We start from the raw sequence: 15,441 nt of genomic DNA, 5'->3' as shown, positions 1-15,441 counted from the left end.
GACCATACTATCAAGATTAGAAAGAAAAGAAAATAATTTCCCTACAATAGTGCCCATAAAATGTTATATTCACTCCCTAGATCATTATATGAATACCACCGACCATTATACTTACGTGTACCAGGACCAAAGTGTACCAGAACCAAAGGCGATTGAGATTCAATTAAAATGGATAGAAATATTTTAATTATGGTTTTCAAGCATTCTCTATGCAAGACAAAAGTTAGCTTAATTGCAACAGCTTCAAAGCCAGGACTGAAACAACTGTTTTTTAACAGCTTTAAAAAGAATTATTCTAATCAGGAAATGGAAACACAAATGCATCTCCAGCTGTTGTGGGAGGGCAACGCAGGCTTTTCTGTTCGTTGACCACGCCTCTCACACTTTCCCGCCAGTATTTGGAGTTTTCAATAAGGTCCGCAATGAGCGTTTAAGTATGAGCTTCTCCAACAGCACAGCACTGAGTCGCTGCTATCGGTTGCAGTTATGTCTGGTCGAGGCAAAGGTGGTAAGGGCTTGGGAAAGGGCGGCGCTAAGCGCCATCGTAAAGTCCTCCGGGATAATATTCAGGGCATCACCAAGCCCGCCATCCGGCGCCTGGCCCGCCGCGGCGGAGTCAAGCGCATCTCGGGGCTGATCTACGAGGAGACCCGCGGCGTGCTCAAGGTGTTCCTGGAGAACGTGATCCGCGACGCCGTCACCTACACGGAGCACGCCAAGCGCAAGACTGTCACCGCCATGGACGTGGTCTACGCGCTCAAGCGCCAGGGCCGCACCCTCTACGGCTTCGGCGGCTAAGTCCCCGCTTCTTGCTAACACCAAAGGCCCTTTTCAGGGCCATTTACCCTCTCATCCGAAAGCGCTGGACACTGCGTCATGTTTATGGATTTTGCTCTACTCAGCCCAAACTTTTCATGTAGATTTTGGTTCACCTGTGCACCCCTGAGTCTTTGCATCGACGCGAAGACCTCCAACGAATTTCGGGCTTCCAGTGAGGTGCTGACACCAAAATTATCCATTATCTCCTCTTGAGAAGAGTTAAGAAAATGTTTTAAACATCCAATTGAAGCATGCATACTTTGATAAGGAAGCACATACAATAGTGGGTCATTCAAGTGCTCTGTTAACGCTCATTTCTTTGTCCGGAATTATGCTAATGGCGTGTGACCTTAACCGCTGATTGGTTGAAAAAGTCAGTGGGCTTAAAATGTGTAAATTGAAAATCCAAACTGTTTATTAAATAATTGAAACCATCATTCATTCTTACAATGCATGGATATACAATATTTTTTCTAATTTTTCAGTCTTAAAAAGAGCAAAGACAACGGGCCAAGAGTTTTAATTGCACCACATCAGGAATGAAATCTAGCCCCCTTTTAAGCAAGAGTTTTTCTTCAGTTTAAATGTAATGAAAGTAAGGTTAATGAAGAGATGTTAAGCCATGGGGGGTAGTTTGGAGATGCTGGGTATGCAGCCAGAACTCTGGAAAGCTAGACAACTGCTCTACTGTTGAATCAAACACCCAATATTGGATTGTTTTCCATAGAGGAATAACGATTTCTACTTCGTACAAATAGCGTTCAAAAAAATATATTGAGTTTATTAAAGTGGAGAGCGTAAAACATTTTTAAGGGGAAAAAACAGGAGTCTTCTAGCAACCCTTTTGACCAATGAGAAACTCCGCGGAAAAGAAAATCCAATAGTAAAGCTCAGAACCACCTCCTCTATTTATCAACGGAAGAGTTAAAAAAAATGCCCACAATGCAACCCGGGTGATTTGGTTCCGGTATAAATACACGGCCACAGGGCTTGACCTCGATTCCGCTTTTGTCTTCCTCTAGAGCCATGGCTCGTACGAAGCAGACCGCTCGCAAGTCCACCGGCGGCAAGGCGCCCCGCAAACAGCTCGCCACCAAGGCGGCCCGCAAGAGCGCGCCGGCCACCGGCGGCGTGAAGAAGCCCCACCGCTACCGGCCCGGCACCGTGGCGCTGCGCGAGATCCGCCGCTACCAGAAGTCGACGGAGCTGCTGATCCGCAAACTGCCGTTCCAGCGGCTGGTGCGCGAGATCGCACAGGACTTCAAGACCGACCTGCGCTTCCAGAGCTCGGCGGTGATGGCCCTGCAAGAGGCGAGCGAGGCTTACCTGGTGGGTCTGTTTGAGGACACCAACCTGTGCGCCATCCATGCCAAGCGGGTGACCATCATGCCCAAGGACATCCAGCTGGCACGCCGCATCCGTGGGGAGAGGGCTTAGATAGCTTCCTGGCGGGCTTCAAAGTTAAGAAACTCAAAGGCTCTTTTAAGAGCCAACCACTTACTCTGCAAAAAGTGCTGTAGATGCTCATGAGTGCAGTCACCGGTCCGATTACAGATTTACCTAAAGATTGTAGGGTGGGTATTTCAGATCAAACCAGTTGGCCCCTGAATTTAAAACGATCATTGTTGCTGTTAATCAGCCCTATGGCTGGCGCCTCAATGTACATCGAAGTTTTGTAATAAGGTTTTAAGCCTAACTAATTTATGGTGAGCAATTGTAAGAACTTTTTAGTGAAAGCTACAAATAACTTCAGAAATCAATTTCTATCATTTGGCTTACCAATTTTCTTTGGAATTATTAAGTATGTTCTTAACAACCTCCTCATTACAGTTTCTTAAATAAGTGAGTGCTGATTTGTAAACATCCATTCCATTTATGAGAAAGAACAGCTAACAAATTTTATTGTAAAATCTAAAAAAGAAAAAGAAAAAAGCCCTGAAGGCGCCCTGTGGCCTTCATGGTTTTAAACTCTAGGATTATCAAATAGGGACTTTATGTTTGAATGTGAAGGAACCAGTCAAAAGTTTCAGACCTGGCATTGGTGGCGCAGCCCTGTAATCCTATCTACTCAAAAGGCCGAGATTTAAGAATAACAGCCTGAAGGGGAAACCCTGGCAAGAAAGTCCATAAGACTCTTATCTCCAATTAACTACCAAAGAAAAGGCAGTCGTTTAATTGTGCCTGAAGTGGGTGAGCTCTAGCACTGAGTAAAAAAATTCAGACAGCAGCACCCAAGCCCTGAATTGAAACCTCTGGACAGTTTCCTAAAATGGAATTAAAAAACAAGAATTTGAATACCCTTAAAGATAACTTACTTTTTTTATTGTAATCTGCCAAAGCAATTGTGGGCCATACTTGATGGTACAGGAAACAGCAAGGAAGAGTTAGTGACAGACCACTAGACAGGAAAGGAAAAGGAACAAGAAACACAGGCATTTTATAAATACAACAGTAGTTACGTCTAGACTATAAAACTCCCCATAGAAGAATTCTAAGCTGGCAGCAAAAGGGCATTGCTGATGATGGTCTTGCCTTCTGGAAAAAGTGGCTATTGAGATTTATTTTAGCAATACAATTTTCATACTCTATATGCTAAAATGAATGGACAGAGCCCTGTAAAATTGGTTTAATTGTCCTGTAGTTAGAGAAAACAACACATGTGAACTAATGCACATAGAGACACATCTACATCAAACATTTTTCATCTTTCTGTGCAACAATTTTGACAGATTACACATACTAGTGAACACACAAGGTTGTTTTTAAGGGTTTGCACAAAGTAATGGCTAATATTAGATTGTTTTTTAATGAGTTGCAATTGTATTTCTGGAAGACCACAAATGTTAACATGTAATTATCTGATATGTTTGTGTTGGCACATGATGTATATACACTTCTGGGTTATGTGACTGCCTTTTAGCATTGTTGTGACTTGAAAAACAAGACTGCAAAGTAAAAGCTGTAGAAACCAGTTTTGTAATCTACTGTCCTGGCATTACTCCCTTTTCTCCCCAGGTAAGCAATAGAAACTGTAAGTCCTCTTACCATACAGGTAATAGAGACCAAAGCCACTTTTCCCCAAGGCATGTTAATATTTTAATATTCCCTGGCATTACTGCCTTAAAACTGTCATAACAAAATTCTCTGACCTAATACCCTGGATATTAAATCCTTCTAGAAGGAATATTACCAAATGCCAAAAAAGAATGAATGCCACATAGAGAGGCCAACAAGAATATGGACATATCCACCTAGTACCCTTTCTATAAGGCTGCCCATTCTTCCCAGAATGGGAGCATAAAAAAACAGTTTAGCTGGTGGCTCATACCTGCAATCCTAGTTGCTTAGAAGGCTGACATCTCAGGATCATAGTTCACAATTAGCGCAGTCCCAAGCCACAGGCCCAGAATAAAAATTTTTTAAAAAACAAAAACCCAGCATATAGTTTTGCTCAGGTTTCTGACCTTTACCAATGTAAAACAATGATCAAGACAAATTTTCATTCTGTTTATTTGTTAATCTATCTCTTGTTATGAGGATGTCAGCCAAAACCATTATTTATGATGAATAAGGAAAGAGAACATGTAATTGGGAAAAAAAATAAACAGGGTTATCCAATGGAAATGATACCTAAAACAGAACAAATTTAAGAAATTCCATGTCATTTCCCCCCAAATTTTCTCCACTCCATCTATGACAAACACTATGACATTCCATATATGAAGATGTTTTTATTTGCAAAGATGTTTTTATTTGTACTTACACATTTTTGTTTCAGTATTTTACTTTTGCCCAAACTTTAGGATGTCATATTTCAGTAAGCAAGGAAAAGAGCCTCAGGGAAGAGAATTGTATAAATGAAGGACTTGCCTCTCGCATTTTGGCCGAACCTTTTGGGTATCTACACATGGACTATGAAGGATTGAGTCTTGCCTTCCCCTGCTTCTCCTCAGGCAGATCATTCCAACCTTGGCCCTGAGGATACAACAGCCCCCATATAGGTGGAAAATTCCACTCTGGACACCACCCTTGACCTTCAAGACACCATAGCCCATTTTTATTTTCTGCTTCCTTGTTAAGCCCACCCTAAAAATCCAGCCCCTCATAAAACCTCCAAACCTGAAGGAAGGTCCTTGCCCCTCTCTGGCAATAGAGTCCGGCATATTCCTTTTCTGTTCTCTATTTTCCTAACAATAAAGAACTGAAAACTTTGTAACCTTACCTTTCTCATAGATAAAAACAAATGTAAATCAAGTTATCAGATGAATTACATGCAGTAAGGTCAACCAATTGATGGAAGTTTTTAAACTCAATCACACAGAAACAGCATAGCAAGAAACAAGGTAAATCAACCATGATTCTATTAATTAATGAGAAAATTGTCATTCAATTTTTCAGAAGATAATTATGCAAAAGACCATCAAAGTGAAGCCTTCTTGGCATCTTCATATAAGTTAATAGATGGGAACTTTCAGGTCATAAAGGTCACTTTTTGGATTACAAATATGTCATGAGTTGTGGGGCTCCAGGAAGCTCATGCTTCCTCTAGATAATTGGGGTCCTGATTGTCCCTTATTGTCACCCCTCCATAGGTTCTTCTGCCTATAACACTTTTGTTAGAGTTAGGTATCCCCAACTAGTTGCTCTGCTTATGTCTAACCCATTTATTGGGGAAAAGTGTGTTCACTCGCCTTATGTATAGCAACCTTTTTAAGGATAAGTATCCTCTTTTAGCTTGTGTTGTTTTATGTCTGACACTTTTGCTAATGTTGTTAAGGCTTGGTCTACACCCCAAGCATATGTCCTTTTCATTAAAAGCTATGTGCTAGCTGTGTTCTGGACTGCTGGTATTTGAGACAAGCGTCCATCATGCAGCCGCCAGCCTTTAATAAAGACTACAGATTTGACTGCTTAAATTGTGGTGTTATATATGTGTAAATTATGTGAGAAGCCACATACTGAAGGATCGAATGTTGGAGTTTTTATTACAGCATTACCAGTGTGCAGGCAACCAGTTGTTACAAAGGCCTGTAGACCATGAATACCTTTAACACTATCACAAAACAGACAAGAGAGGAAAGAAAACAAAAACAATACCAACAAACCAATTCAGCTCCAATGAAGAGCTGACTTGGGACTCCATGGTGACCAGAGACAAGCCAGAAGTCACAAACAGGGAGACATGTGCCAAGGAATAATGATGCCGGAACTGGCCTGGCCCTAAATAGGGTAAGGTCAGGGGACTGGGTCACAGGAAGCTCCCAAACTCAGGCAATTGACTGTCAGGTTCAGTAACCAATAAGCCAAGAGTTGCTCCTGTCTCTGGGGATTGAGGAACAGCAATCACCTAGGTGATGGGACTTCCTTTCCTCTAGGAATTCAGGCACACCCATCAAGACAAGATGCCACATAGTACAATTCACTATGTGGCCAATGATGGCGCTGGGCAGATCTGACCTCCATATTACATTGCATCTCTGTACATCATTGATCGAATTCCCATATAACTAGATTTTTTAATTAGATTACTGTGAACTGTTATCAATGTGAACAGAAGGTGTTATAAAAAGATGCTATGGTTTTCCCATAAATAAAAGAATGGTGGAACAGTAACCATTATAAAGAATATTTTTTGACATGGTGCTGTGGCTCAAGTGGTAGAGAACTAGCCTTGAGCTGAAGAGCTCAGGGACAGTGCCCAGGCCCAGTGTTCAAGCGCCAAAACTGACCATTAAACAAAAAAGAAAGAATACTTTTGTGGGTTTGGGGATTTGGGGCTTGTTTTGGGTTTTTTGTTTGTTTGTTTGTTTGTTTGAGAATGGCCAGAATTTAGGAACAAGAAGATGAAAACCTAAGGAAGCCATGAAGTTGAAGTAAGGAAGTCAGGTATGGCCTGCGCCATCTTGGCCACAGGTGAATTATAGGGTCTGGCATCTTGTCTTAATGGGTGTGCCTGGATTCCTAGAGGAAGAGTAGTCACACCCTCTAGGTGATGGATGTTCCTGAATCCCTGGAAACAGGAGCAGTCACTTGGTCTATAAACCTGTCAGTCCAGTGCTTGGGACGGGAGCTTCCTGTGAGCCTGTCCCCTGACCTGACCCTGTTTAGGGTCACACCAGCTCAGGCACCATATCATGCCACATATCTCTGTGTTCTTGTCCTCTGTCCTGTCTCCTGGCTTATTTCTAAGTCACCATGTTGTCCCAAGTCAGCTATCCATTGGAGCTGAATTGGTTTGCTGGTACTGTTTTCTTTGTTGCCTCTCTGGCCAGTTTCCTAACAGTGTTAAGGGTATTTGTGAAATGCAGGCCTTTGTAACAATTGCCTCCCTGCAAACTGCTACTATTTTAATAAAGACTCCAAGATTCAATCCTTCAAAATGTGGTTTCTCTGACAATTTACCTTACAACACTCCTTTTCTATAACTGGTAAGAAGCAGTCTGAAGACCCATGGGTTCATTTAACTACTGAGAACAAATACTCCTTTCAGGTTATTGCATCTCCTAAACCACAATTTCCTTAAGTACGAAATAAGCATTTTAAGTAGATATAATGCCAATACTCTGTAAAAAAAAAAAGGCCAAGGTGTAGCAGATATATAACAAGGGATTTATAAACCTTAAAGGACTGAAGGAATGAGAACAGTGGGTTATACCAGTAATCCCATGTATTCAAATACGAGGAAGATCACAATTGAAGGCCAGCCTGGGCAAAAAGTTAATATAACCCCTATCTCAACAAGTTGGTTCATACCTGCCATGTCAGTTACTGAGGATTCTTAAGAAAATTTCAGTGCAAGCTGGCCAGGTCAAAGGAACAATCCAAACATAACTAAAGCCAAAGGGGTTGGGGAATGTGGTTCAAGGGGCATTGCTTCCCTCAAAAGATGCTGAGTTCTAACTCCTCTACCACACACACAAAAACTAAGTGATCACTGTTATTATTGACCCTACCACCTTATCTTCAGCAGAAAACTGTCCCAGATCTTTTCCCATCCACCTTTTCTGTGATTGATTCAATCTCTTTTTTTTTTTTTATGTTATTTTTGCCAGTGCTGGGCTGGAACTAAGGGCCTGGGCACTGTCTCTGAGCTTCTTTTGCTCAAGGCTACTCTATCACTTGAGACATAGCACCACTTCTGGCTTTTTCTGTTTATGTGGTACTGAGGAATCGAACCCAGGGCTTCATGCATGTTAGATAAGCACTCTACCACTCAGTCACATTCCCACCTCTCAATCTTTTATTTTTAAAAGGATTCTGGAGTATTTCACATTCTTCCATTTATCCACATCTCCTTTTCAACATGGAAATTCTCAAGTAGGTATTGGAACTTTTAATCTTCTCTAGAAAGAAAAATTATGAGATGCATCTTCAGGTTGAGAAAAAAACCTGAACTGTCTAGAACCAGAAATTTAAGGATTTTTTTTTATTAAGAAGTTTATGTAAGGGTCTGGGGATATGGCCTAGTGGCAAGAGCGCTTGCCTCATATACATGAAGCCCTTAGTTCGATTCCCTAGCACCACATATACAGAAAATGGCCAGAAGTGGCGCTGTGGCTCAAGTGGCAGAGTGCTAGCCTTGAGCAAAAGGAAGCCAGGGACAGTGCTCAGGCCCTGAGTCCAAGGCCCAGGACTGGCAAAAAAAAAAAAAAAAGTTTATGTAAGATAGCACAAGAAATGTACATACTGCCCTACTATGTAACTGTACCCCTTTTGCACAACACCTTGTCAAAAAAATTAATAAATAAATAATTTTTTTTTTTTTAAAAAAGAAGTTTAGGAGCTGGACCCTGAAGGCTCAGTCTTCTCATTCTGGCTACTCTGGAGGCCGAGATCTTAGGATTGCTGTTTAAAGTCACTCTAGGGCAGGAAAGTCCTAGAGACTCTTGAACTGAACACCAAATATGCCGACGTGGAGGTGTGGCTCAAGTGGTAGAGCAATAACATTTGGTAGAGCAATAACATTGGGCAAAAATGCAATGGGACCACATCCAGGTGGTGTTCAAGCCCCTACCCCCCACCCCCAACACACACACACACACACACACACACACACACACACACACACACACACCTTAGGATGTAAGCTGTAAAATTATAAACTATTAAAAGGGAATCCAACAAATAACATGAGGAGCCATTTCAATCTTGGGGTTTGGGACTTCAAGATGTTTTGTGATTTGGTGCTAACATTGTTGCTATTGACATTAGAATTTGAATTCAGGGTACTGAATTATGCTATGCAGATGTGCTACCACTAAGCTATGACTCTAGCATTCTTAAAGTGATGGTTAAGTACATAGAGTAATGTACAAGGTATAAGACAGGCAATAACATTAAAATACTTTAAAATTTTCAAATAAGTACAGTCACAGAATGTGCTTCTTTAGCAACACTAAATAAAGTCCAGCAGTAGGAATAAAAATGTCAGTTTGAAGATGGCCATTTGATCTCATTTGAGGATTCACTGCAGTAATTTTGAAAGTAAAATGAAAATATCAATGATTACCATTGATGTCATAGCCACTTCAAAGTCCTGCGATTATGTTAACTCACTACTGAACTGAATGCAAGATGTACTTTTATGCTCATACTAAACATCCACAGTTCGTGTTTTTGAGATTAAGTGGCTTCCCCCCCCCCCAAAAAAAAGAACAACATAAATACGTGCAGGGATAAAATGCTACACACCACCCAGACCAATTTTTGTCCCTACAGCTGTTTTTGCTCAACAGCAGCTGCCACTGGCAACCCATACATTCTCAAAGCCTACATTTCCCTGCCTCCCTCTTGTGTACTGGCATAATAGGTAAGTGGGGAGATAAATCCTTAGCTCCTTAGGATCCTGTAAATAATCTTATGAAAAAGTGTTGTACAACTGACTCCATCTTGACTAGGGAAACATGGTAGGAAACGTTTGGGGGAGTAATTAGGTCAACCTGGCCCCAAAACTCTGCTTCTGTAAATGGCTTGCTTAACTTGTTTGCTGCTTGCTCTACCCCCTGCGTCAGTCCCCTACATATGTGCTACGCCTTTACCTTCATAAACTCCAATTTGAGGACTGCTCTGGGTCACGGTGGCAGCTCCCGAGTCTGCCCTGTGGCCCAGGCCGGTCAGCCCACTTTTTACTGGCGTAGTTTCACCTCCGAGTCTGTGCTGCGTCCCTGGCTGGTCAGTTCGCTTTTTGCTTCCCCAATAAATGCATCTTTTTGCTTGAGACTGTCTCTGAGTGGTGTCTCTCTTGGAGGGACGGGGAACCCCCTCCCTTGAACCCCCTAACAGAAGCAATGTGGATAAAGTAAAAGGTGAAAAACAGACAAAAAGAGCAGGAGTAATAGTTTGGCGATTTCTCGCCAGGGCAACAGCATTCCAGGTCTGCGAGTTCAAACCCCGGTATTGAAGGTAGTGGAGAATGACTGTACAAGATGTCCCTTGTCTAGTACAGTACCTTGGAATCCCGGAGGGGAGGGACGGTGTGGGGGGGGGGGGGTAATATAGATTCAAGGACAATGACGATTGTAAGAGTAATTGCGGAAAAGAATTCGAGTGTCGGCGGGAGGAAACTGGCTGCCTGCACACGTAAGCAGATGTTAGTATCTCCATCTGTGATTGGCGCAGCATTCCGTGCTCAGGAAAAAAAAATGAACTCCGAAAGGCAAGACCTGATTGGGTAAATCTCAAGCGAGTCACTGGTAAACAACCTAGAGACCAATGGGAAAGCGAAGTTTAGCGCCGGCCCAGCCTGTAACACGATGCCCGGATTGGTTTACTGGGAGTGCGATCTTATTAACATTTTCGGCGCGAAAGACAAAGAGGGAAACGCCCTCTCCTCCCCGCACCAGCAAGGCTCAACTCCCCACTAGCGTTCACGGCCCGCCATTCGGGATATTAAAGGACTAAGGCGGGCGCTCGCACTTCAGATGTTAAGTAAACCGAATTACCACCCAGAAGTCTACAGCCCAGGGGCAAGTATGCAACGCGCAGCCCAAGTTTAAACTGCACAAAACAGCCTAGCTCAGCGCAAAACCACACACCATACATAGCACGCCCTAAACCAGAGTAAGGGGCTACCGCACCCTAGTTTAACACCTTAGACACCCATCTGAAAATCGCAGTATAATTTGCTTTAAAATAAGCTCAGCTCTTTTTGCCTTGAACGTGTGGGTGGCTCTGAAAAGAGCCGTTGAGATTTCACAGCAGGACGTCCTACCACAATCTTTATTTCTTCTTCGGGGCGGTCTTCTTGGCCTTCGTAGCCTTAGGCTTGGCCGCCTTAGGCTTGGCAGCCTTCGGCTTAGGGGCTTTAGCCTTGGCCGGACTCTTGGCAGGCTTCTTGGGCTTGGCAGCTGCCTTCACCTTTTTCGGGCTCTTGGCAACTTTCTTGGCCCCAGCAGTGGCAGCGGGCTTCTTCGCCTTCTTCGGGGTCTTCTTGGCGCTCTTCTTCGGGGTCGCAGAGCCAGTGGCCTTCTTGGGCTTCTTGGCTGCGCCGGCTGGCTTCTTAGGCTTAGCCGCGCCCGCCTTCTTGGCCTTGGGCTTGGCTTCCCCGGAGGCCGCCTTCTTGTTGAGCTTGAAGGAGCCAGAGGCGCCGGTGCCCTTGGTCTGCACCAGGGTGCCTTTGCTCACCAGGCTCTTCACAACCAGCTTGATGCGGCTGTTGTTCTTCTCCACATCGTAGCCGGCAGCCGCCAGCGCCTTCTTGAGCGCGGCAAGGGACACCCCGTTGCGCTCCTTGGAGGCGGCCACAGCCTTGGTGATAAGCTCGGACACCGGAGGTCCGGTAGCCTTGCGCTTCCCGGCCGCAGCGCCAGCCTTCTTCGCCTTCTTCTTCGCAGGTGCCTTCTCCGCAGGTGCGGGGGCCGCGGGAGCAACAGGAGCTGTCTCCGACATTTTCCTGCCTCGTGAGAAGAGCCAAAAGTAAGCTCAAACTGTGAGAATGGCTTGTCCCCCTCCGCGGAAGGCTCTGCGTTTATATAGAGAGACGCTGAGTGATGATTGGTTCCCTGCTCCAAGCACTGCGCGGCTGAAAAAGGACTCCTCGGCTCTGCCTTGTGACTGTGTTTGTTGCCACTTAAAAAAGAATAAAAATATAAAAAATCTACGCACGAAATAACTAGGGAATTGGGGAAAACTGATCCAAGAGGGTTTAGCCTTCATAGTTGCCTCACTTTCTACACCTAGCATTAAAACTGGCATCATGAAACTTCCCTGATTCCCCAAAGTGTCTTTCAAACTTCGATCCGATTTTAACAACTTTCGGGTTTTCCTTAAAAATACTATTTCTCCGGTTTTCATTCGCAAATGTTTTTATCTGGACATTGTTCTGGACATTCTTATCTTCCCAAAATTATATAAAGAAAGTTCATTTTACTCAAGTGATTAGGAAAATTAAGTTTTTTCGCAGAAGCAATAGCACAGACTCTCCCTCGAGCTGTTTGCACCAAAATCTAGGACTTGGCACTGGGATAGAATGCTGTACATACAGCAAGGCTGATTATTTCTTAAATGACCGATATATTTTTAAAGTATTTGAGTTGCCAAGATGTAAATCGGGCTTGGTTCTCGTGTTTTAGTATGTAGACATGTTCAAGTAAAGCTGCTCCATTCCTCTTCTAAAGAGTTGTAAACAGATTTTTCAAATGTAGACTGGATATCAGAGATCAATAAACTCATCAAAAAAAGAAGAAAGAAAAATGCAACTGATGAATACATAGAATAGCATGTCATATTTTATTATATGTATGATAAAAATCATTGATGTGGCATTCATATTCATGTCTCATTCCTATAACATTGTAATGGCTGACACTTTGTCTTAAGGATTTGCTCTCTCTTATGTGTATATATTTGTATATATTTCCTAAACTTGAAGATCATAATTCAAATCATAATACTGCAACATTGACTGTAAATGATCTGAAAGAAAAAAAGTCACTTTCTGGAAGTCAATATTATCACTGAGCTTACTACATATATGAAGTAGGCTATAATGTGATTACCTGCTGATCTGAAAAAAAATTCTAAGTCATACATGAGAGACCATTAATAATCTCATTCACATTATATTACAACACAACTGATAAAATTGTATTATAATTTTTTTTCAAATTTTTATTATCAAACTGGTGTACAGAGAGGTTACAGTTTCATACGTTAGGCATTGTGTATTATAATTGTATGATTAAACACAGAAGTAAAAAGAAATACAAAAATGATGTCCTGCAGTTCTTAAAATAATCAAGAAAAGTATTTTAGCATTGATTCCTTAAGCACTTAGTCATATCTGAGAACAATTGTTCTAACTTTATTCTCAATGATCATTTGAACATTTTTTCATATAATTTAAAACAGGCTTATCAACTTCTAAAATATCATTTTCCCAAATTTTACTAATTCCCCAAAATAGCTTCACTTAAATAATAATGTATTGGTAGACAAGACTGGAGCCAGTGTTTAGGGTCTAAGTCTCCGCCATTTAACATAAATATCAACAAAATTGAAGTGTGTCATCAAGCAGAACTAGATGAGAAGCATCAGGAACCCCTCTAAGAAACACGGAAGTCTTGATGAAGGGATTGTTTGCTATCATTTAAAGCATTATATGACTCAGTAGCAATTGTCACAGACATTACATAGGCTATATAGGGATGTATAGTTGCATATTACCTAAAGCCTAGATGTAAAGATAGAATTGAAATGCAACTGTGATTATAATAATCACAGCTGGATTATTGATATTATTATTAACCAAGGTAGACAACATTGGTTAGCATTTAGAAAGCTGGGTCTCCCATTAAACTGTAATCTTGCAGTCAGGAAGTTATAGTTACAACTCCTGTAAAATAGTCAGCAAAAAAAAGTTTTCTACTGCAGATATGGACAAAGCCTAAGATACTTCAATAAATAATGGCCATATCACCTATGGGCTTAAAGATCTCTCTTTTTTGTGTTAGCCCTCACCACACACATACTGCTACCTTAACAAATGCTGGAGAGATATCAGTATTGTTCAGCTGGCAATTCTACAGGAATTGTTCCTAAGGACTGCAGAACAGAAGTATGAATTTCAAAGATCTCACAAGACATGAATACAAAATAAATACCAAAAAAGAGAATGGGGGAAAAATGAGTTACAAAGATAAAGCTTTGTTGGAACCAAACGTATTCCGAAGAGAAAGGAGTCTTATTTTAACTGTCAGGGAACCTTACTTGAGTACACTGGAAAGCTGAAACTCCCCTAGAAGCCCCTAAGGCCTTTTTGGTGCCAGCATGCCAAAGGAGAGACTAGGAGATGCTTATGTATAAGATAGGAGAGATTTGAGCTAACTCTAAGTCCCAAGTAGGTTCTAAATTAAGGAAGTGAATACTTTTCTTCCCAAGCACCTGAGAAATTAACAACAAAGAAAAGATTGTTATTTTTAATAACCTGTCTACTAAATACAAGGCACTAGTCATATGTATAAACTTGTCACACTAAGCTTTTGAGTACAGCATTACTTCAATAATTTATTTTTTGGACATTTCACAAATTGCACCACAGCTGTTTTTGTTTTATTACATAACAAATGCTCTTCATAGTGATACACTATTAATGCTTTTCTAGTATGGCAGTAGGGGGTGGCAAGATCAGGAAACTCAAGATCAAGCTCAGCAATACAATGTAGAAGAAGCCAGTTCTCCAGCCTGGAAGTTTTTACATTTCAGACATTTTATAAATAGAACAAAGAACTGAACTACCAGTAGGACCCTCCTTAGAAGTCTGTCTACTGAAAAGTATACTGTATATGCCATTGTCAAACACAAAGCATCATTACGGGTAAAATGGCAAAATGGATATTGGTAAGCTGTAAAAGTAAGACCAACTATTTAAAAACAAATTTGTCCAGCTGTTCCTCCTTTTATACAGTGCTACAACCTATAGATGTGTGTGTGTGTAATTTTTTATTTTTTGTTTACAAATTTTAGAACAGGTTGAATTTACACAGTAACAGTTAGACGCGTGTATGCTCCAAGAGGACTCAGAGGTCATGATTCAGAACTCACATGACAGGAGACACCCAATAAGGTAAAGGAGAGGCGGGCACAAAGATCTTCTTCCCGCCCGCGCCATTTCAGTTTTCTAAAAGGTCCGCACCGTTGATATGTAAGGGACTGCAGGGAGCGCTTAAGCAAGCTGGTCTGTTAGTAGCAGCTATGTCTGGTCGTGGAAAAGGCGGGAAGGGGCTCGGGAAGGGCGGCGCTAAGCGCCACAGGAAGGTCCTCCGTGACAACATTCAGGGCATCACCAAGCCCGCCATCCGGCGCCTGGCCCGCCGCGGCGGAGTCAAGCGCATCTCGGGGCTGATCTACGAGGAGACCCGCGGCGTGCTGAAGGTGTTCCTGGAGAACGTGATCCGCGACGCCGTCACCTACACGGAGCACGCCAAGCGCAAGACTGTCACCGCTATGGACGTGGTCTACGCGCTCAAGCGCCAGGGCCGCACCCTCTACGGCTTCGGCGGCTAAGTTGCAAAGTGAATAATGAGCTCACAGCGCTCCTTTCCTGTTCTAAAGGCCCTTGTAAGGGCCACCCACCTCATCACACAAAGAAGAGTGGTCTACTTGTGCTCAAGTGACTCCCCTGCC

General features: G+C 42.4%; 3 protein-coding genes across 3 annotated transcripts in view; 1 reads left to right on the top strand and 2 right to left on the bottom strand.

Annotated features, from left to right (window-relative positions):
* LOC125353646 overlaps positions 1–15,441 on the bottom strand; it is a 41,968-nt gene that overhangs the window by 9,893 nt on the left and 16,634 nt on the right. The gene's annotated exons all lie outside the window — the stretch shown is intronic.
* On the top strand, positions 487–15,327 carry LOC125352382. Its single transcript, XM_048347472.1, has 5 exons — positions 487–775; positions 1,805–2,254; positions 11,097–11,428; positions 11,495–11,733; positions 14,943–15,327. Exons 1-5 carry the CDS (start codon positions 487–489, stop codon positions 15,319–15,321), a joined length of 1,689 nt encoding a protein of 562 aa, XP_048203429.1. The 3' UTR covers positions 15,322–15,327.
* LOC125352883 (histone H1.3) lies at positions 10,924–12,389 on the bottom strand. The gene has a single exon (XM_048348280.1). It carries the CDS (start codon positions 11,704–11,706, stop codon positions 11,038–11,040), a length of 669 nt encoding a protein of 222 aa, XP_048204237.1. The 5' UTR covers positions 11,707–12,389; the 3' UTR covers positions 10,924–11,037.

Source organism: Perognathus longimembris, chromosome 6 (genome assembly GCF_023159225.1).
Source record: "Perognathus longimembris pacificus isolate PPM17 chromosome 6, ASM2315922v1, whole genome shotgun sequence".
Lineage (NCBI taxonomy): Eukaryota > Metazoa > Chordata > Mammalia > Rodentia > Heteromyidae > Perognathus > Perognathus longimembris.
Note: the sequence above shows the minus strand (reverse complement) of the source record. Positions and strands in the feature narration are given on the sequence as shown.